Source organism: Mya arenaria, chromosome 14 (assembly GCF_026914265.1).
Source record: "Mya arenaria isolate MELC-2E11 chromosome 14, ASM2691426v1".
NCBI classification, from domain to species: Eukaryota; Metazoa; Mollusca; class Bivalvia; order Myida; family Myidae; genus Mya; species Mya arenaria.
In genome coordinates, this window is record NC_069135.1 from 53,354,041 (window position 1) to 53,377,920 (window position 23,880).

Consider the following 23,880-nt stretch of genomic DNA (forward strand, 5'->3'; position numbering starts at 1 on the left):
AAATGTTTAAGTTTAAAAAAAAAACAGTTATAATAATGATCTCTTTCGTCACTTGTAAGTGAATCTATTGTTATTGTTTATCGTACACTGATAACGAGAAGCGTGTCTTCATATCCGCCGACAACCAGAGAGGAACTACGGCTGCTGAAGAACAAAGCTTTAGGGTAGCACACTCCGTCTTGTTGCCTAGCCAGTGTGGCCAACTTCGTCTTCCCGTCCTTGTCAACCTGCAGCACTGTGTTAGAGTTATAGCAGCAGACGAACACGTGTCCAGCAGTTGTCGCGTATACTCCGCAAGGTCCCCTCAAGTCAGGATCAGTGAATGTGGCCAGCTTGTTGCCGAGATTGTCCAGGGTGATAAGTTGATTATTTTCAAAGTTTGTGATGTAGATAGTCTTCCCGTCGTTACTGATGGCAATTCTCTTCACCGTGTAATCACCCGACATGTCCTCGTACAGCTTCTTTACCTGCTTCCCCGTCATCGTATAGACGTACAGCGCTGTGCGTGATGAAATGTAAAGGTTGTTCCCGTGATGAGCTGCGCTGTAACATCCATGGATGAAACTTGATTTTCTCGTAGTCACAAGTTTTGCTTTTGATATGTCAATGAAATGAAGTTCATGTCTTTTATTAAAGTTGTCAACACAAACGGCAACCTCATTTCCGCCAATGTGGCACACGTCAAATGGATACTCGGAGACATCACAGTGGTCGACAAACCTGAACTCGTGGTCCAGGAGTTTCACTTTCATGTTGGTGGAGTCTGTAATAACAAACTCTCCACCAGGCAGTTCACATATCCCTTCAATATCACATTTTTCTTTGTCTGAACTCATCTTCACGTTGTACTCCTTGTAACCTTTGGTACCGAATACATGATCTCGGGGGAATAGTGATATCAGTGGTTGTTTACCAAAAACATTCGATTCATTTAACTCTCCAAATGTCTCCATCGAGGACAATTTATCTTCTATTCCATTATGTTTACGAAAAGTTAAATCGTATTTGACAACATTTGACATGTTTTGCAGAATTTCTTTTGCTTGTTTGATTTTTTCTTCACATTTTCTGAACCCAATATATAGGGGTGGTTCGCCTGATGAGTCTTTGCTTTGTATGTCATCCATAATTCTCTTTAATTCGTCTTCCATCTGTGTGCAGGATTCCATTTCTTTCTTAATGGACATTTCCTGATCAGCTACCAGACGGTCTAAATCTTGAACGGTTGTTTGCTCCATCTTGTCAAGAATGTCGTTGATCTTTTTACGGATTGCTTTGATTTCATCAACAATGGCTGTTCGAGTCTTCCTCAGTGAGGAACTATTTTTTTTTCTGTCGTTTTTCATATCTTCTATCTGCTTCCTAAGAACAGCTACCCGTTGAGGTAGTTGACGAAACTCGGGATCTTTGCGGATGCCCTTTGCAACGACTGGAATGTGCTGTATTGCTGAACATTGTCTGCAATAAAAGAAGGAAAAACATATATGTATTTTTATGAAGACGCCTTTTTAACAATCTTCTTTAATCATATCAATTTAAATACTCATATTTCGTCGTCGTCGTCTTCGTCGTCACACAAATATACACAGTCAGACATGCAGGCAGGCAAACAGACAGACACACACACACAGACACACACACACAGACACACACAAAGATACCCAGACAAACACAGACAAAAAGACAGTTAAACACAAACACAGACAGACAAACAAAGAGATATACATGGATACACACGTACAGAAAGACACACAGAGAGACAAAGACACAGACAAACAGACAGACAGACAGACAGACAGAAACGCTAACACATAGACAGGCAGACACACAGACAGACGGACACACAGACAGACAGACATACATACAGGCAGGCAGGCAGGCTGGCAAGCAGACACACATACAGAAATACGCACATACAAGAAAATACAGACAGACAGACACACAGAAAGACAGACACACAGTCAGACGGGACACACAGACAGACGGGCACAGAGACAGACATACACACATACAGACAGACAGACAGACAGACAGACATGCAGACAGACAGACACCCAGACAGACAAACAGACAGACAGACACACACAAACAAACACATACACAGAAAAACACAGGCAGACACACAGGCAGACAGAAATACAGACAGACGGACAGACTGACACACAGACAAACACGCACGCAAGTATACACGCACGCAAGCACGGATGGACGCACGCACGCACGCACGAACCCACCCGCGCACGCATGCACGCTCGCACGCACGCACACACACACACACACACACACACAGTTAAGCAGGCAGGCAGGCAGACAAACACACAGACAAACAGACACACTGATACACAGAACGAAAGACACACAGACAGCACTGACAAACAGAAACACATACAAACCGACACAAAGACAGACGGACACGCAGACAGACATAAACACAGGCAGGCAGGCAGGCTTACAGGCAGGCAGACAGACAGCATACTGACAGACACACAGACAGAAAGACACACAGACAGACACTCACTCACAGACAGACGAACACACAGACATACATACACAGAGTTAGGCAGGCAGGCAGACAAACACACAGATAAACAAATAGAAAGAAACACAGAGGACAGACGGACACATAGACAGACAGACACACAGACAGACGGACACACAGACAGAAAGGAAAAACATATATTTTATTTATAAAGACGCTAGTTTACAACAATCTTCTATAATCACATCAATTTAAATACTCATATTTTGTCGTCGTCGTCTAGTCTTCCAGACAGACAGGGGTTGGCACGGCAGACACGCACGCACGCACGTACGCACGCACAGTCAGACAGGCAGACAGGTAGGCAGGCGGGCAAATAGACAGACACAGACACACATCCATGGCAACGCACACGTGACAACACAGCTGGTCATGGTCACCACAGACCAGCTTGAGCGCCTCCCCGGGGTGCCTCTCGCATCTCTCAAGGACGTCCACCATCCCTGGTGCTGCTGCCAATTTCGTCATGTCCGTCCGGTCGAGCACCGACTGTCTCTTGAATAGCTTGTTGTAAACTGGGACACAGTTTACGCAGTAATATTTCGTACACTGATTACAGAAATATTGAGCTTCCGTGTTCAATCCATCTTCTTCGCATGGGGAACAGACGAAATCGTGGATGAAATCACAGCCCCTCTGAATAGAGGATTCAAAATTTGATGCCATATGTCAAAGCAGGCACAACAACGTTGAAGCAACGTTGAAACAACAGTCATCCTTCAACGTTGAGAAAAGGTTGAAATATGGTTGTATTTGAAAGTTGTATTGACGTTGTGATTTCAACGTTGAAACAACGTTGCGGTTTAAACGTTGAAACAACGTTGAAATGAGGTTGAAACAACGTTGAAATGAGGTTGAACCAGCGTTGCAGTTTCAACATTGAATAGACGTTGCAGTTAAACCGCTGAAGGGTTAAGGTAAGGTAAAAACTATAAAGAACACAGTTTGTTTTTTTTGGATTACATTTATACAGTATGTACATGTAAATGGTATAATGAGTTTAAATTTAATACGAGTCATACAAAAGATATAATTTGCCAATGTCTCCTCATCCACTGCCTCATCAACAATGCGATGCACCACCCCTTCTTCATCCATGCTGAAATGTAAAAGATTAGAACAATAAATGTAAATAAACCATCCTTTATAAACATAATAGATGCAAAGAAGAGTAGTGTTGCCTTCCCACGTAACATATTTGACATAATTCATCACGTGCCAGTATACACACACTTGTAAATGAATAATTCAAATACCCCCAAAACTTAACATCATCTTATCTGATTCTTCGGGAATGGGTCCGGTACCACAGAAAAAAACCCTGTTACTACCAAAAACAAATGGCCATGGTGCATTAGAAATATTTTTTTTTCTGATTAATATTTCAAAACACAATGCAAGTTCTATAAACTTGACAATAATACATTTAATAAGATTAATATATTAAGTACATGTCAATTAATTGTTGAAGACTAAGAATGAAATCAAATTTATACAGATTTTGTGTGTGATAAGTAGAAATAAAACACATTAACTTCTTGAAAATCTGAAATAAATAGTCTTATAATGTACAAATATAAGTATATCTTTTTGTGTTACATTATATGTTAGGTGCAAGTTTTACTGATTGCTGAAATACTTGCAACTATCGTAGCTCAATTAGACATTTAATACTATTAATTCAGATTTTTCATTTTAACATACATTTAATAAACATATATATTTATCCATTTTGAAATCATTTAAAATTAATATTTAATACAACTATCCCATGTTTGTACATTTGTTTACTCCCTTAGGAAAAGAAGATGTATATTAGGAACATTTTTCACCATAATTTGAACAATAGAAATGGTATCCGAAATCCCGTCGTATCCGAAATGCATGATTTTCAACAAATAATTCGTTCGAAAACATAATTTTTTGACATTTTGTAAATAAATACCAAACGTACTTACTCGAATGGAACTGACTGTCACTTCCCACACGTATTTAGCTTGAACTAATGGAATTTACGATAAATCTCTGCTGTTACTGATAATCTGCACAATCGATATTTTTTTAAAAAGGACCGGAACCACCCAATACTCAAGTGGCGCAAATGGTTTCGAACTTACCAATCGGGGTAACTCTGTATTGCGGTAGATGGCCATTCAGCCTCAAAAAAGAAGACTACTCATCAAGCATAAATGGCTCTCTATAAAAAATTGAATGTGGAAATGGTAATATAAACAGAACAGAATATCGATCTATATTCGAATGTCATGACAACATCAATATGACAACCATTTTTCAACCATCCTCAATGTTGAGGTATCGACCGTATTTCAACGTCGTTTCAACGTCGAAATGTCGACAATTTTTCAACGTTGAAGCTTCGACGTTGTTTCAACGTTGAAATATTGTTGATTGCCCGTACGAAATTTTCAGCAGGAATCCGGCCAGAATTTGGCAGGAAAGTGGCAGGAATATCATATTTACGCTCGTAATCTGGCAGTAATTTATTTGTGGGCAGGAAAGTTATGTACCTTGACTGGAACTTCATTCATTTACGGACGGAAAATATACAAAATATTACAAAATTACGGTTGGAAACTGATTCTGGCCGTAATTTCAAACTTAGAAAATTTCTGAAATACTTTTCACTGCTAAAACAGAGTAAGTTTTACATGACACACGTAAAGTTCATTTTTCTGGCCGTAAATAGGGACTTCCATTTTTTTCTTAATGACATCAGAATTTGTCTCAGAATTTGTCTTTATTTTTATTCTTATTATTATTATTAATATTATCATTATTATTTATTTATTATCATTATTTATTGTTGTTATTATTATTATTATTATTGTTATTATAATTATTGTTTTCATTATCATTATTATATTTATTATTATTATTATTATTATTATTATTATTATTATTATTATTATTACTATTATTATTATTATTATTATTATTATTATTATTATTATTATTATTATTATTATTATTATTATTAAATTTTCATTTCATAAGTTTAAGAAAGCACAAAAAGATAAACATACATTCTAATGTTATTGGTATATAACCTTATTAATGTTGATTGCTCTTCCTTACTCACAATACACTTTTCTAAAGCAAAACATGAACATAAATAATTCAGTTTTGTATTCTTCAGAAATTAGAAGCCTTTAATCAGTGTGATCGTTTAAGTTTATTGACCAAACTATTTCCCACAGTACACATTGCCTGGGCTTATCAGATTATCTAAGGTCAGACAGAAAATTTCAGTGAGTATGCAGAGAATCAGGGCTCAGTAGCCAATAAGATCAGTGGATTTCAAATGTTCAGGCGGGTTTTCTGATTTTCTTGATGTAAACATGGCAGCCATGGTGATTTAACCTTCTGAAGATTCCTATATTGTTTTGCTGGATATAATCAGGATATCTCATGGTTTGAAGGTAAACAGTTATTTCAAAAATGTATCCTGAATTATATGTCATTCATATTATCCTACTTGTTACATAATTATGAGTCTTTTAAAAAGTTATATGCTAAAGATAAGTAAAATAATGCTATTCCCCTCACTGTGAGTTCATAACACATGGTATTTCAGATTATTATTTATGTAGAAAACATGGTCAGAACTTTACATTTGTATGTGGAAAAGGGAAATGTTTAAACTGAGTGTGTCAAAAGCCATATGAATGTACATGCATGATACATTGCATAATAAAAAGTAAAGTATATATGTAAATAACTTAAATAACTATCAACTTAAGAAACTGTAAGTGATAAGTCTGACAGTAAAATTGTGAGTTTTAATTGTGTTTTTCTGTATATGTATGTTATTCTTTGTTAAAATGCTTGTAGATGGCTTTTTATTCAATGGCGAGGGAGAAAACAAGATCTGAAAGTAACAGTTAGGAACATATAAAGCAGACCTTACCCTCATAGGTTTGTGAAGGATTGTATTTTAATTTAGAAAGAAATATATCTATATGGAAATCATGCTGTTTTTATAGTCTTATAGTTTTAAAGCAGTATTGTTACTCATGTAAAAAACAACAACAACACATTTGTGATGAGTAACATTTTTATGTGATGGGTAATCAAAATGCAGGCTATGTTGATTGAATGTTTGCATTTGTGTGTTTTGTTGCATGCTTCTAGCCATTGCCCAAAGCCATAAAACAGGGTTTGACCGCTGGGCATGTCCTTGTCAACATATCCACCAATCTGTATAAGTCCTGGTGGCTGTGTGGACAAGCCTGCTGTTTTCTTATATTTTCTTGACCTAACTGGCATTGGTTTGAACCCCACTATAACCAAAATCCTTTTTTATGCTTTAAATGTATTTTTTTCTGCAATTTTGATATGATAGAGTAAAATAATGATAAATAAGTGTTTTCAGATGCATAACCGGGAAAGCTTATTTTTGGTCCAGAATCATGAGCGAGTTACTTTAAGCTGTGAGGATGATAAAGTGTGCTTGAGAATGTATAAATGGATTAAAAATGATGCATTTTGATACTAGTGATAAAATAATTTTACATGATATTAAATTTTACTGCAGATTTTGTGACGTCATAGTTGCTGGACAGAATACATTTGGATCTGACTGGGAAAAAAGGCATCATCAATCCAGCAAGTTGAGTCTGTGTTAATAACCATGGACATAAAACTCACAGACGATTCCAAAAACACTTTAACTTTTCTTTGTAGACTTAGTGTCTCTTCATTTCATGATAAATTTATATTGCAGATTATATCATTATAATCAGTTTATTGATTTTAAAATCACAAAAAAAATAAAATCATGCAAATGTAAATAAAGTTTAATATAATAAATAATATGAAAGAAAATTATATTATTTTATCTAAACAAGAGTTGGAAAAGTTTCGGCAGGCATGTAGTGAAAAGCAATACATTGAGTTCTAGAAATGTTGTAAATTCCAGTTACATTAAATATTACGTGCCATTTTACGGTCAGATTTTTGAAAAATTCCTGTTCCAAAATTCCGGTTAATTTAAATATTACGTCCACTTTTACGGTCAGATTCCGTCCGTTTAGCACACGTAAATTCTATCTTAATTTTACGTACGGAAATTTTTACGCACAGAATTTTATAAAAATTCCTGTTCCGAAATTCCGGTTAATTTAAATATTACGTCCACTTTTACGGTCAGATTCCGTCCGTTTAGCACACGTAAATTCTATCTTAATTTTACGTACGGAAATTGTTACGCACAGAATTTTATAAAAATTCCTGTTCCGAAATTCCGGTTAATTTAAATATTACGTCCACTTTTACGGTCAGTTTCCGTCTGTTTAGCACACGTAAATTGTTCTTTATTTTTCTCAATTCTGGGCGTAATTTCCATGATTCCGTACGTAGAAATTAAAGTTTTACGTATGTTTTACGGTTTGAAAATTTCGTACAGGTGACGTTGTGACCAATATTCAACTATATTTCAACGTTGAAACAACGTTGTGTGCCTGCTGACATTCACACTTTCATTTTTTATGCCTGAAACGAAAGTAATACTACTTTGCGGCAAACGTTCCACTTTACGACAATTGTGTTTGTATGTGAGTGAAGAGTAAAGTTCGTATAGATTTTAACTCTAATGACTTATCTCTCGCCTACGTAATAGGTCATGACTGATTTTAGGGTACAGACTAAAACGCAGACAACATACATATATATATATATATATATATATATATATATATATATATATATATATATATATATATATATATATATATATATATATATATATAGTAACGCATACAACAAATGCAAAGAAAGTTTTTCAACTATGCATACAACATACACAAAGAAGGTGTTATGAAACGCATACAATAAAGAATAAGAGCAAACTATTGAAATTAAAGTTTAAGTGTTTTAAAATAAAGTTAAGTTTTAAGTTTATTATTTTATGACTTACATCAAGAAGAACACGTTTATGATGTAATTGATTGGGTATGATGTATTTTGTTATTTTCTTAGGGAAAATATTTTCACCCCTTACACGTTGCATGTTCGGGGTCCGTACTTTTATCCCTTCGAAGTTGCATTTACGGAGTCGGTACTTTTATCCCTAACACAATGCATGTTCGGGGTCCGTACTTTTATCCCTTCGAAGTTGCATTTACGGGGTCGGTACTTTTATCCCTTACACAATGCATGTTCGGGGTTCGTACTTTTATCCCATTGAAGTTGCATTTACGGGGTCCGTTGTTTTATCCCTAATACGGTGAATGTACGGGGTCGGTACTTTGATCCTTTATACGTTGCATGTACTTTAATTCCGAATATTAGAGTGTTCATCCCAAACATGCTAGTGTACGAGGTCTATGCTTTCATCCCAAACATGCTAGTGTACGGGGTCCGGACTTTCATCCCAAACATGCTAGTGAACGGGGTCTGTACTTTTATCCCATTGAAGTTGCAATTACGGGGTCCGTTGTTTTATCCCTAATACGGTGAATGTACGGGGTCGGTACTTTGATCCCTTATACGTTGCATGTACTTTAATTCCGAACATTAGAGTGTTCATCCCAAACATGCTAGTGTACGAGGTCTATGCTTTCATCCCAAACATGCTAGTGTACGGGGTCCGGACTTTCATCCCAAACATGCTAGTGTACGGGGTCTGTACTTTTATCCCAAACATGCTAGTGTACGGGGTCCGGACTTTCATCCCAAACATGCTAGTGTACGGGGTCTGTACTTTCATCCCAAACATGCTAGTGCACGGGGTCCGTACTTTCATCCCAAACATGCTAGTGTACGGGGTCCGTACTTTCATCCCAAACATGCTAGTGCACGGGGTCTGTACTTTTATCCCAAACATGCTAGTGTACGGGGTCAATACTTTTATCCCAAACATGCTAGTGTACGGGGTCCGTACTTTCATCCCAAACATGCTAGTGTGTGGGGTCAATACTTTTATCCCAAACATGCTAGTGAACGGGGTCCGTACTTTCATCCCAAACATGCTAGTGTACGGGGTCCGTACTTTCATCCCAAACATGCTAGTGTACGGGGTCCGTACTTTCATCCCAAACATTCTAGTGTATGGGTCCGTACTTTCATCCCAAACATGCTAGTGTACGGGGTCCGGAATTCCATCCCAAACAGGCTAGTGTACGGGGTCCGTACTTTGAACCCTAACATGCTAGTGTACGGGGTTAGAGCACGCACGAATATTCACGATGTACGAGGACCGTTCATTCTTGTATATTCTACCATTTGACGCAGTGAAATACGAACTGGAGATTGGAAATTTTGAAGTACAACTTCAAAGTAAACTCAACTTAAGTTTGCAGACATTAAGTGTGAACAATACATTCTGTATATACAGTTTAAAGTTTATTACAAATGCATCAGGCAAATGTTTAAGGTAGGACATTAAGAAATACATATACAGGTAGACTAAAGGGACTAGACACCAGATAATACCATCGCATGAAAAAAAGAAATTTGTCAAAAACTTACATAAAACCGATATCGCTGTGTACAACGCATTGCATCTTTCTTACTGATGTATCACATCGCCAACGACACATGCCAACGTGTCTTTCGCAGTGTTTGCATTTTTTTCCAATGCGAAATTCACTGGGTTTGTCTACTACATAAATCACAATGAATTTAAAAATCCCGTCGGTTTATGTACCTATTATAATCACGGGAAATTCACGGGCTAAATGTATACACTATGAACTGGGAAATCTGAATGCGCTTTTTTAGTAATGAAAAATAGTGAATTATAGGCCTCATTCCACTGCCTTTATATTTGAAAACAAATGAAATTAGATGGATCCCTGGTCAAATAGCCGTACAGATATGCCAGAAGTGGCCCTTCTACGTATTTGAACAGATACAGAAATGGCGTTATGCGCTAATGGAGGGTCTTTTGGTAGGACGAAAGCCTAGTTCTTGGATAGACCTCTACTGAATATAGCTATGGAAAAGCCAAACCAACTTCGGAAAAAAGTCAAAAATATATCCCGATTTTGACTCTTCTAGTGTGCATCAATAGAGAAAATCATAAAACGCTATACTATACAGTTTACCGAAACAAATTGAAATTGCTGATGTCACTTGTCTAAAAGCCAGTTATATTATTGTCATATCACGGAGACTTTTTCTAGTTCCTGAAGATATGTCCCTAAATGATTATGACGCGTGTTGAGTGTATTGTCAGTAGTGTGATATACACGTCTGGCAACGGACAAATCGTTGTAATAACAAGAAAAACGCACTTTATACACAACACAGAGTTGTAGGCAAAAGGGTTCATTATTCTGTTTATTCAAAAACAAAAACAAATCGACATTTTCGAATTCCTATTTTGACATTCGAATACCAAACGTTTAATCGAATATTCGAATATTTAAATATTTGTTTGCAGCCCTAAACATAATGAATTATAGGCCTCATACCAGCTCGTATTAACAACTTTAGGCTTGTCTTGAGGAAATACTGTATTTGACGAATTTTGGACCATCTGGTGTCAAATCCCTTTAAGGTTACGATGAATCATGGTCAAACAAAAGTGTAAAGGCTAAATACTCGTCGATATTTAAGCACATAATGGTCATGCATGTATTTATCTGTCATGGTAAACAGGCTATTTGTTCAAAAAAACAAATGAGCATACAAGATTTACACAACGGTATTCAGCGCTAGAATACCACAAATTAAACAACATCTAACAAACAGAAGTGATATTGTAAACACTATCAATCACACGGCATACAAGCATACTCATTTAAAATTAAAAGACACCGTTAAACAACAAAATAATATAGGTTATTGTTAAGGAAATCATAACAGACATTAACTCTCACATACAAATTATTAAGCAGTAAACTTTATTAAACTTTCATTTCTTTTTATGGGAAAAAAAATCACCAGAATAAAGGCAAAAGTAGTTCAAAACCTTTACTGGCTTTTGTCCTTTAAGGACTTTTCATGAATTTATGCAAGAATTTTATAGATATGGGTTAAGTAATATGTTTCAAAGGAGATTGGAAATATTGATAATACGAAGGTGGCTTTCTTTTGCTCGAATTATTAAGTTTCAAAATATTTCAAAGCCTTTTTTTAAATAGTTGATTGTTTTTCATTTTTATGAAAATTTAAAATGTATTCACGTCGTTTTCGAGTATTCCAAGGCCATGTACATTATGATTGATCGATTGAATATATGATGAAATATTAAAAGACTTTTCAATGGACTGGAGAAGAAAGTTCAAGATCATTTTTATTACCTGGGGAGAGAGTTCAAGGCTTTTTATGGACTGGTGGAAAGAATTTTATTGTATGCACTGGTGGAATGATTCAAGGTTTTTGATGATCCTGGGGCGATAATTTAAGGCTTTTTGATGGACTGCAAGAAGGACTTGTAGGATTCGAAGACGCCATTAGGATCCTCCCACTGGGGATAGTGTCCTATCGCCGCGTCTAGTACAGTTATACTTGGGGATGGTACTACTTTCCTGTGGATATAAAAAGGAGATGACAGTTATACTCGCGGATGACACTACTTTCCTAAATAAATAAAAAAGAAGACAGGAATTATCGCGGATGGCACTACTTTCCTGTATATATAAAAAGGAGATGACAGTTATACTCGCGGATGGTACATATACTTTCCTGTGAATATAAAAAGGCGATGACAGTTATACACGCGGATGGATCTACTTTCCTGTAGAAATAAAAAAGAAGGAGATGACAGTTATACTCGCGGATAAACCGTCTCCGTGGCTTTGTGGTTAAGGCGTCCTACGGAGCGGGAGGTCGTGGGTTCGATCCTGGGCCGCGTCATACCGAAAGACGTTAAAAGCTGGTACAAGTAGCTCCCTTGCCTGGCGCTTGGCATTTAAAGGGTAGTGCTTGGAAAAGTGGTGTACTCAGTACTGGTTCAACCCAGGAAAGTTGTATCTTGTGTATCGGTGCTTTACACCGAGCACGTTAAAGAACCAAGAGGTCTCTTCGCAAAGAGCTAGGGTATCGCACCCGGATCTCTTGTATCTCACTCTGTTTCTTCAAGTCTTCCAATGTCTGGATTTGACTGCGAATTGCTGTCACTTCTATCCCATGTCACTTATGGCATTTAAACACAATTTAAGTCGTGATGGCGTCACGGCGGCGTCAAGCCATAATGCAGTCAATGGGCGCGGGCAGACCTTGATAAACTCAAATAAACAAACATACTCGCGGATGTCACTACTTTCCTGTAAAAAAACAGTAACACTCTGTGATTTAATTTATTTCCTGTGGAAATAAAAAGAAAATCGCAGTAACACTCTGGGATTGAACTTCTTTTCTGTGGAAATAAAAAGAATGTCGCAGTAACACTCTTGGATTTAACTTCATTTCTGTGGAAATAAAAAGAATGTCGCAGTAACACTCTTGGATTGAACTTCTTTTCTGTGGAAATAAAAAGAATGTCGCAGTAACACTCTTGGATTGAACTACTTTTCTGTGGAAATAAAAAGAAAATCGCAGTAACACTCTTGGATTGAACTACTTTTCTGTGGAAGAAAAAGAATATCGCAGTAACACTCTGGTGTTGAACTTATTTTCTTTTTCTATTTTTTGCTCTTGTTTTTAAGTGAATAAATTAAGCTAAATCATACATTAAATCAGTTTTATAACACAATAAAATATGTATGAAATGGTGTTTTACTTGTAATGATCAACGAAGGCGTATCCACTGTTAACTGGATCAGATGGGCCATATATCATGTGAACTGAAATAAGAATATATGTCATTAAATGATTAAAATAGTTTACTGAGTATAAAAAATAGAATCATTGTTGTTAGTCATTTTTGCCGAATGTCGGCCATCTTGAAAAATGGCCGCCAAATCGCATACTGCCTGGTCCTCGATTTTCATATATTTCTTTTAGTCTATAGTTTTCATGCTTTTAATTGTAACATTATTCACTTTTTCTTTAAACTTTAATAATATCTTGCCAATAGAGTAATTCGTTATGTACAAAATGATGTGAAGTTTATCACCTGGAAGTTTCGTTTCCAAAAGTGCACCGACCCATCTGTCCTTGTTTTCTGCCCGTTGGTTGAGATATTTTATCAATCTAAAATACAGAACATCTTATTAAATAAACTCATGCATCTCGACAAAACATTTAAATGAAATAAATTTAATTAATGAATTTGATTCCATGTTAGAAATAAGTCATAATTATCAAAAAAGTATTTGTTTTCGGTTTCCTGACCTACTCCAAATGTTTGCACCTAACCTTAGTTTTTTAAATTGACTTTACGCGACTAGGCGGCTGAGTTCACATGATTCTGACAAAAATATAAAAAGAATCTGCCAACGTTGCAGTTTGCGTACTTGACTTAATATATAGATAGATAATTATTTAGAGGGTTAGCTACGCCCCTCGATAGTTAGAAAAAAAACAATCCCAACTTACTTACTCTTTCATTGTTTATGGCAGTGAAATCGAAAACAATATATTTCTTATAAAACCCTGCCTTACTTTACATACTTAATAAAAAACACCCCGATCTACCAGCCTTAATATGGCAGTGAAATCGAAAACAAACTTTACTTACTACAGAAAACCTACTATAATATAGTTGCTTATGCCCTTTGATTTATTTAAAATGGTGAAGAAAAAGGAAAGTCATCTTTGTTTTAAGTCATCATTCGAAGCAAAATATTGCCTTCTGATGTAGGTTTTATGACGTAATTTATCACGTGGTATACACACACTGTGGTTGTTAAGTGAGTGTTTTCTTCTGGTGTGGAATTTCCCTCTTTCTATGATGTACTATTGTTTTTATAGTGATTCTAATGCCTTAAAACACGGTATAGTTTTTTATAGTGATTCTGATGCCTTAAAACACGGTATAGTTTTTATAGTGATTCTAATGCCTTAAAACACGGAATAGTTTTTTATAGTGATTCTAATGCCTTAAAACACGGTATAGTTTTTATAGTGATTCTAATGCCTTAAAACACGGTATAGTTTTTTATAGTGATTCTAATGCCTTAAAACACGGTATAGTTTTTATAGTGATTCTAATGCCTTAAAACACGGTATAGTTTTTTTATAGTGATTCTAATGCCTTAAAACACGGTATAGTTTTTTATAGTGATTCTAATGCCTTTAAACACGGTATAGTTTTTTTATAGTGATTCTAATGCCTTTAAACACGGTATAGTTTTTTTATAGTGATGCTAATGCCTTAAAACACGGTATAGTTTTTATAGTGATGCTAATGCCTTAAAACACGGTATAGTTTTTATAGTGATGCTAATGCCTTAAAACACGGTATAGTTTTATAGTGATTCTAATGCCTTATAACACGGTATAGGTTTTATAGTGATTCTAATGCCTTAAAACACGGTATAGTTTTTATAGTGATTCTAATGCCTTAAAACACGGTATAGTTTTTATAGTGATTCTAATGCCTTAAAACACGGTATAGTTTTTATAGTGATTCTAATGCCTTAAAACACGGTATAGTTTTTATAGTGATTCTAATGCCTTAAAACACGGTATAGTTTTTATAGTGATTCTAATGCCTTAAAACACGGTATAGTTTTTATAGTGATTCTAATGCCTTAAAACACGGTATAGTTTTTATAGTGATTCTTATGCCTTAAAACATGGTATAGTTTTTATAGTGATTCTAATGCCTTAAAACACGGTATAGTTTTTGTTTATTTAAATAAAACCTTGAATTAACGACGTTGCCATTTTTGCGCTGGATTATTGCGTAGAAATCCATCATTTCATCAGAGGTTGGTTGGGTGTCTGCTCCGAACACCTTTGACAAGCTGAAAATACAAGCTAAAACTAAGGCGCCGCGGAACGAACGCCCACCCTCAATTGTTCTTTTTAGTGACATATACGGGACATTCGGCACTTATTAAAGCAAGAGTTAAGGGCATTGTTTTATATATGCTCATTCTCATTGGTTATGTGTTTACAAAGAGTCATGTGAATATCTTGAACTGTTATTAAATGCAAAGAACAATTGTTTGCAAGCCTTGTTCATATTCTCAACGGTCATAATTTGATTACTATGAAAGCTAAAGTGCTGAGCCTTTCTACACTTATTTTGTTGTTTTAAGTCGTTAGTAGCATGTACACATTTACATTTACGGGACATTCGGAACTTATTAAAGCAAGAGTAAAATGCCTTGTTTTACATATTCACACTGTTAGTGGTAATACAAAGAATCATGTGAATATATTCAATGGACTGGTTATTAACATACAGCTAACAGCAAGTCTTTGCATGACATATTCAAACTTTCAAGGGGTAAAACTCGATAACTGTGAAAGCCAAAGTGGTGGGCCTTTCTACAATTGTGTCTTTGTCGCTATTAACATGTAAGCAAACTTTTATGTGAAAACTTTCAATAGGTATTTAGTAAAAGCCAAGTCAAAGTGTTTGACTTTTCAAACTTTGAAGAGGCATAACAATTATTTAAACCAGAGTTATGGACCTTGTTGTACATGTGCGCATTGTCTCTGGCAACATGTGTACCAAGTTTCATTTGCCTATTTTCATTTTTTTAAAACTATGTTTAAAGTTATACACAACTTCTTTGACGAAACCAAAACTATAACAATAACTTGACATTTGTACTTAACCAGCAGATAAGCTAAAAGTGTTTAATTCCGGCTTCCCGGAAAAAGATGAGCTAAAATGTTTCGATTTACGGATGCTATCTTAATACATTAACAACGGAGTGTATTAGAAACATTAAAAACGACATGTATTAGCCTTACCTCCGTTCAAAAATCCGGTAGAAGGTAAAGTGGCTCAGTACTGACCCAATAACAGGCGTCAAAAGGAGCTGAAATAAGGAGATATAAATGACATTGTATAGTGAGTCGAGCCTTGAACTGTATGGTAGCCTATTTCTGTCATTTCCAATTACGATGTTTCGAAAATACGCCCAACGACAGTGCGAAAATACAAAATTAAACAATACAAGATGTGCCGTGAAAAAATACAATAGTACGCAATGTTGGGTGGCAAAAAAACGAAATAATAATCCGTCGTGTTTTTTTTCACAACGCCATATAAAATGGTGTGTTTTTATATTTTCGCCCCGCCATCTGACGTATTTTCGCGGCAAAAAAATTGATGAAATCAAGCATTATGAACAAAGTGCCCAAGGCTTCTGTAAAAATACAATGGACATGGATACTTACAAATGTAAGTAAACGTTTTATTGCACTCACTATTTTAGATGAAATAAAAATAAATGAGCGCGAAGCACGAGTTTTGTATTTTTCAATAAAAAAAAGGATAGTGAGTTGAAGCATTTCGCCACTTATCCTGCAAAACGTTATTGCACGTTGTACTAGATATTTTCATCAACGAGCGCGAAGTGCGAGTTTTGTAAATTTCAAGCAGTGATAAAAGGGTAGTGGGTTGTACTCTATAGTCACCTATCGTTCACTAAGTAGCAATGGTATATTGGAATAGCGTTGTAATTTATCCGTACGCAACTCTGTTTTATGGCTACCGTTCTTACATCAGGAATAATGAAACGAAATCAATAAAAAAAAACTCTGCAATAAGGTGCAGGATGTTTCAATTAGAGTTTGCTTGGCAATTATTGTTTAGGTTTGCTTAAATCTGTACATTATGTTTTGGAAATAATTCCTTATATCAGAATTCACAAAGAAACGTGCCTTTTGGCCTATTAATTGAGTATAATATTAATATATGTACATTAAGTTTTGGAAAATAATTACTCATATCAGAATACACAAAGAAACGTACCTTTTGGCCTATTAAAGGGGTATTTGTCTCTGGAAACACGCCTGAAATAGGAATTCAATTAAAACAATGGTTAGTTGCAGAATAGTTACGTATTTGTGAATGCAACGAAATCATGAAGATGTTTTGTATTAAACTTGAACTAAAAACCTTCATGTACATTAATTGTAGATACTCGTAGATTGTCAGCTAGTTATAGGTTAATATGACGAGCATAGTACAGTCGAACCCCGCTGGCTCGAACTCGCTTGGTACGAATTCCTCTTTGGCTCGAACTGGACGTAAAGACCCAATTTCTATTTACTGAAAGTAAGAATACCCGCTTGGCTCAAACTTATCGAGGCTTGAAGTATTTTCGACGGTCCCTGTGAGCTCGAGCCAACGGGGTTCCACTCTATTATGTATTAGTACCAAGGCCCGTTGTCGGTATTTTAAGAGCTGTTTGGCGACTTAATTACCATAAATAAAAGTCGTTGTAGAGTGTTCCGGGGGGTCTACTCTTCCGGGGAAACTTTACAGTTGAGGGTGAGCGCAGGTTCTAGGATCAAACAAATTTTTGACTTACCGCCATTTAACATGCACATTGATTCAAGCTGAAACTTTGATTCTTTGTTGTTGAATCTGTAATGAAAAAACACACTCTTATTTGACTTTGTTATATCATTATAAGGATGATCTTTAAGAATAAAAATTTTTCTGTAATTATCGATCTGTGTGTAATTTTGGAAGCACCCAAATCACGATAAAAGCCGGTACAAGCTTTACGGTGACTTTGATTTCAAGAGTGGCTTATTTAAGGGGGTAACAAGAGTAAAAAAAAATGATATTATATAGCAAAATGTTTGGCAGGGTCTGTATGATCAAAAACTGCAGTTCGGGCTCGGAAATTTAAGATGGGGTCTAAGATGACCGCTCTTTATAACTATTTCGATAAAAATGGTGTTTGAATATGACTGTGTTCAACAAACACAAAATAATTATTACTTTTACGGTTGTCCCAAAAGCGTATTATCTTTAAGTAAGTAAATGAATGCAATACGATTGGTTCTGAAATTGTTTAAAGTTAATCATAGCGATCTCTGGCCAACATAGCCCCATTCTAAAAGTCGTTATGCTTTATCGTACATGAGTTTAACTCCTGCGAAATGTGACTTTAAAATGATTTATTTGGATATATGATAAAAAAGCAATAACAGGTGTAACATCCGACAATAGACAGTACTAAGGTAAGCAATACCAGTTGTGACATCCGACAATAGACAGTACTGAGGTAAGCAATACCAGGTGTGACATCCGACAATAGACAGTACTGAGGTAAGCAATAACAGGTGTGACATTCGACAATAGACAGTACTGAGGTAAGCAATACCAGTTGTGACATCCGACAATAGACAGTACTGAGGTAAGCAATACCAGTTGTGACATCCGACAATAGACAGTACTGAGGTAAGCAATACCAGGTGTGACATCCGACAATAGACAGTACTGAGGTAAGCAATAACAGGTGTGACATCCGACAATAGACAGTACTGAGGTAAGCAATACCAGGTGTGACATCCGACAATAGACAGTGCTAAGAAAAGTAATACCAGGTGCGCCACCCGACAATAAACAGTGCTAAGGTAATCAATACCAGGTGTGACATTCCACAATAGACTGTACTAAGGTAAGTAATAACAGGTGTGACATCTGACAAAATACAGAACTAAGGTAAGTTATACCAGGTGTGACATCTGACAAAATACAGTGCTAAGGTAAGTAATAACAGGTGTGACACCCGACAATAAACAGTACTAAGGTGAGTAGTACCAGGTGTGACATTCGACAATAGACTATACTAAGGTAAGTAATAACAGGTGTGACATCTGACAAAATACAGAACTAAAGTAAGTAATAACAGGTGTGAGATCTGACAAAAGACAGTGCTAAGTAAAGTAATAACAGGTGTGACATCTGACAAAAGACAGTGCTAAGGTAAGTAATAACAGGTGTGACATATGACAAAAGACAGTGCTAAGGTAAGTAATAACAGGTGTGACACCCGACAATAAACAGTACTAAGGTGAGTAGTACCAGGTGTGACATCTGACAATAGACAGTGCTAAGGTAATAATAACAGGTATGACATCCGACAATAGACAGTTCTAAGTTAAGTAATAACAGGTGCGACAATCGACAATAGACATTGCTTAGTTAAGCAATAACAGGGGTGACATCCGACAATTCACAGTATGACAGGGATGACATCAGACAATACATAGTATAAAGGTTAGCAATGTGAGGTGGGACATCCGACAATACACACTATGTCAGGTGTGACATCCGACAATACACAGTACTAAGGTCAAGAACACTAGCTGTGACATCAGACAATATACAGTGCTAAGGTAAGCATTACAAGGTGTGACATCCGACATTAGACAGTACTTAGGTAAGCAATACCAGTTGTGACATCCGACAATAATTATTACTAAGGTAAATAATAATAGGCGTGACATATGACAATATGATTCTAAGGTAAGTAATAACAGGGGTGACATCCGACAATACACAGTGCTACGGTAAGTAATACCAGATGTCGCATCGGACAATATACAGTACTAAGGTTAGTAATAACAGGTGTGACATCCGACAAAAGACAGCACTAAGGTAAGTAATAACAGGGGTGACATCCGACAATAGACAGCACTAAGGTAAGTAATAGCAGGTGTGACATTCGACAATACACAGTGCTACGGTAAGTAATACCAGATGTCGCATCGGACAATATACAGTACTAAGGTTAGTAATAACAGGTGTGACATCCGACAAAAGACATTGCTTAGGATAGCAATAACAGGGTTGACATCCGACAATTCACAGTATGACAGGGATGACATCCGACAATAAACAATACTAAGGTTAGCAATGTGAGGTGGGACATCCGACAACACACAATATGACAGGTGTGACATCCGACAATACACAGTATGACATCAATGACATCCGACAATACACAGTATGACAGCAATGACATCCGACAATACACAGTACTAAGGTTAGCAATGTGAGGTGGGACATCCGACAACACACAATATGACAGGTGTGACATCCGACAATACACAGTATGACATCAATGACATCCGACAATACACAATATGACAGCAATGACATCCTACAATACACAGTACTAAGGTTAGCAATGTCAGGGGAGACATCCGCAATACACACTTTGACGGGTGTGACATCCGAGAATACACAGTATGACAGGTGTGACATCCGACAATATACACTATGACAGGTGTGACATCCGACAATACACAGTATGACAGCAATGACATTCGAAAAAACACAGTACTATGGTTAGCAATGTCAAATTAAAAAAACAAACAAAAAAAAACAAAACAATAAGTAAGAAGGACAGAGTGTGCGAAGCGAACGACCCCTTTTTAAGATTTTACAAAACGTGTTGAAACTGACTTAGATTATGTAAAAGTTAGAAGACATTAAGTAAAATCTTAATAATGTATAATTGACGGATTGGGCGTAAAGAACGAGCCAATCTTAATCATTTTGATTACATTTCAGGGCATCTTACTGTCTTAGGTCACAACCTCATTCTCTGACACATAGTCAACGCAAAGTCTGACACAGGGAATTAAATCGGATGAGTGGCAGAAGGCGGACCTTCAAACGCCTGCGAATGGTGAAATTCTTAACGATTAACCCTAGTACTGAATTATCGCCTTTCTACAATTCCATTGGCTGAGTATAACGGTTGTATTCTTAATCCAGTTTTCAGCAGACGGGGTACCAAATTATGACGTCATATCTATTAAGATTCTTAAAGACTAAGCAAAATACTTATTTAAGATCGTTAGTCGACTCCCTTGGCTGAAAAGTAAGGTTATAAGGTAATGAAGCTATGTTATACAACAGTTTCATTTCTACTTAATCATCTTACCTGTGAAGCAGTTCCAAGGCCACAGTGTCACCATAGTCATGAGACATCACGTGTGCGCGTGATATAGAAAGTGACGTCAGCAGAGCCTCGTGAATGTCCGCCTGTTCCGTAATCAGGTAGTCGTGGTCGAGCTGTAAACAAGGAATGTGGAATAAACTGGCTTTAGTGTTAAAAATAAACGCAAAATTCATTCAATTCAAAAATCAAGCATTTTTTCATCAAAACTTTATGCTATCAATAAAACTTTCCATTCGCCACAAACCGGTTTGTCTGAGAATCCATATCCTAACATATCCAGCATAATGATTTTGCTGAACTGCGATTTCATGCGACCAAGAATCTGAAAAAAACAGCATATATATATTATTTTCACTTAAAAAGTGAAATATCTGATAGGTTAAATCGAAGAAAAGAACATTAAACTTATTCTTGAGACTGCCCCTCGAGAAAAAAAAAATATTGTAAGGATTTTGTATGTCTATTACAATTATGACCCCAGGGCTTTTGACAAATTTCGCTGCCCCAGGACTGGAATTTGCAGTTTGTCTAAATCTCATGGCGTGCCCCCGTCCCTCCCCCGGGGCAAAACATGTATAGGTGTATGATAAACCTTGCTCCAATCATGGCTGGAGGTGGGAAATCCATGGATCAACACAAGGGTGCTTCCATCGCTTGGTACTCCTTCCTCAACTGTAAACAAAATGGTTTCTCTTAGAAAAAAATTGACATAAATTTATATAAATACATTTTTACCATTAAAGATGCACTCTTACTCCCAAATAAGATTTACCAAAATTAATAAAATTGTTTTAATATTCCAAAAAGAATGAATAAATCGGACACACTAAGGAGACTATAGCAGACCACAATCTTTTAAATATTTTAGCATTCAACAATCATTTAATATTTTTGCGCTTTCTGCTATTAAATACACGGTTACAATCTTTTCCATAAATGCATTATTTAGTAAGTAGTTAAAGGTTTATCAGTAAAAAATGATGTTTGTTATACTTGTGTATATATTGATTTTGAATAAGAGTGTCACTTTAAGCATCTATATTCGCTAATAGAAAAAGATCGAAAGTATAAATCAACTTGTGTGATTGAATTGTGTACTCGTTATTTTGCTTTTCTTCTATAATAAATCAAAATTTAATACGCCATAATACATTTTTAGGGATTTATTTTATGCCGAGGTTGCTTTCATTGATAATCAGTATATAAATGTTATATCATTTAATTTTTTGCACATTAAAAACTTTAAAGAAATAATAAAAGAAAAACAGTACTAACCTATATAAAATATATCAAATTCCTTATATTTGAAGATATTGCCTTTCTTTTGCCAGTTGAGCAGCGTCGATGAAAGTGGCGGTGGTGGTATGTTGAGGAAATATACGGTGGCGGCGGTGACAACCACAATCCATGCAATGGTTTGGTACCCCATCTCAGTGACTAACTGATTATATTCACGCGTGCCTGATATTTCAAACAAGATAGTCCGATGTAAAAGAGTTTTTATAGTTGATTTCATTAAAACAATGCAAAAGTCGGAATATTTAGGGCCTACCAGAGTGTAAAACATGGTTTGAAATACCAACACATAAACTGTTCTAAAACGTTTCCTTTTTCACTTAGTTTTGGGGTTCAACATTTAACAAACATAAATCAAACATTGTTTGCAACATGTGTAGGTGTAATAATAAAAGGAGATGTGCAAATTTTACGAAAAAGGATTTGTCAATTATTGGTTAAAAAAACAATCACAGTTTTTCAGAAAGTCTTTCTACAATATGAATTGTTCTTTTTTATATGTCAAAATATTTGAAAATATCTAATCAACAATTTATTGTTTATTTACGGTGATAGCTTCTATTTTATGATAGGAAATTGCATTGTCGTTACCAGGAAGTAAATTTCATTTACTATTGTATTGAATATATTTCTTATTTAACCTCAAAAGTAAATAAAACTTTTGAAACATTTCAATTTCTAGCCTCCCCACCCATTTTTAAAACATATGGAAGGTCCCTTAAAATCATGTCTATATAATGTGCATTCACTTAAAGGGAAGTCAGATAAAAAAACACATAAACATGTGTAGGTTAAAGCATTGATAATATAAAAAAGGTAGCGTACATGACAATTTCGATACGTGTAAAGTCGACTAAAAAGTCAATTCACAAAATGATAATAACTTCATGTTGTTCAGTTAGGTCAATATATAAATACATGATGCAGAAGCAAAAAGTATCACTATAAGTATGTGACGAACACTGTGTTTCCTTGTGTAATTTACTTTCAAAAACCTGTGAGATTATGAACATATTAGTCATGTTATTATTGGTGAAAAAAACGTTTGACTTACCTTTCTAATTTCACAGTTAAATATGTTGTTTAATATCCTTTGGAGACAAATATTATCTCGTCCCTTCTTTTAACCTTAACGCCCTACTTTTTGACTCGTTATGTTAGGAAAGTTATACTTGCCGGAACTCGGGACCCAAATCTCAATATTGTATTTGTCTTTTGCATTTGAGTTGATACAAAGTGTTTAAAATGTGTTAAATGCGTTAAATCAAGTGTATTATTAACAAAAAACATGCAAATATCAAG

General features: G+C 35.7%; 2 protein-coding genes across 2 annotated transcripts; both read right to left on the bottom strand.

The window, feature by feature from the left end:
* Positions 1-77: 77 nt before the first annotated feature.
* LOC128216246 (uncharacterized) lies at positions 78-3,637 on the bottom strand. Its single transcript, XM_052922816.1, has 3 exons — positions 3,578-3,637; positions 2,814-3,175; positions 78-1,458 (listed from the first exon to the last, which is right to left on the bottom strand). Exons 1-3 carry the CDS (start codon positions 3,635-3,637, stop codon positions 78-80), a joined length of 1,803 nt encoding a protein of 600 aa, XP_052778776.1.
* A 6,251-nt stretch (positions 3,638-9,888) lies between these two features.
* LOC128216862 (mesoderm-specific transcript homolog protein-like) lies at positions 9,889-23,754 on the bottom strand. The gene is made up of 12 exons (XM_052923551.1): positions 23,633-23,754; positions 22,558-22,743; positions 21,875-21,954; positions 21,527-21,604; positions 21,265-21,395; positions 17,887-17,942; positions 17,325-17,365; positions 16,319-16,386; positions 15,256-15,357; positions 13,563-13,639; positions 13,227-13,290; positions 9,889-12,033 (listed from the first exon to the last, which is right to left on the bottom strand). Exons 2-12 carry the CDS (start codon positions 22,709-22,711, stop codon positions 11,907-11,909), a joined length of 978 nt encoding a protein of 325 aa, XP_052779511.1. The 5' UTR covers positions 22,712-22,743; positions 23,633-23,754; the 3' UTR covers positions 9,889-11,906.
* Between the last annotated feature and the right edge of the window lie 126 nt (positions 23,755-23,880).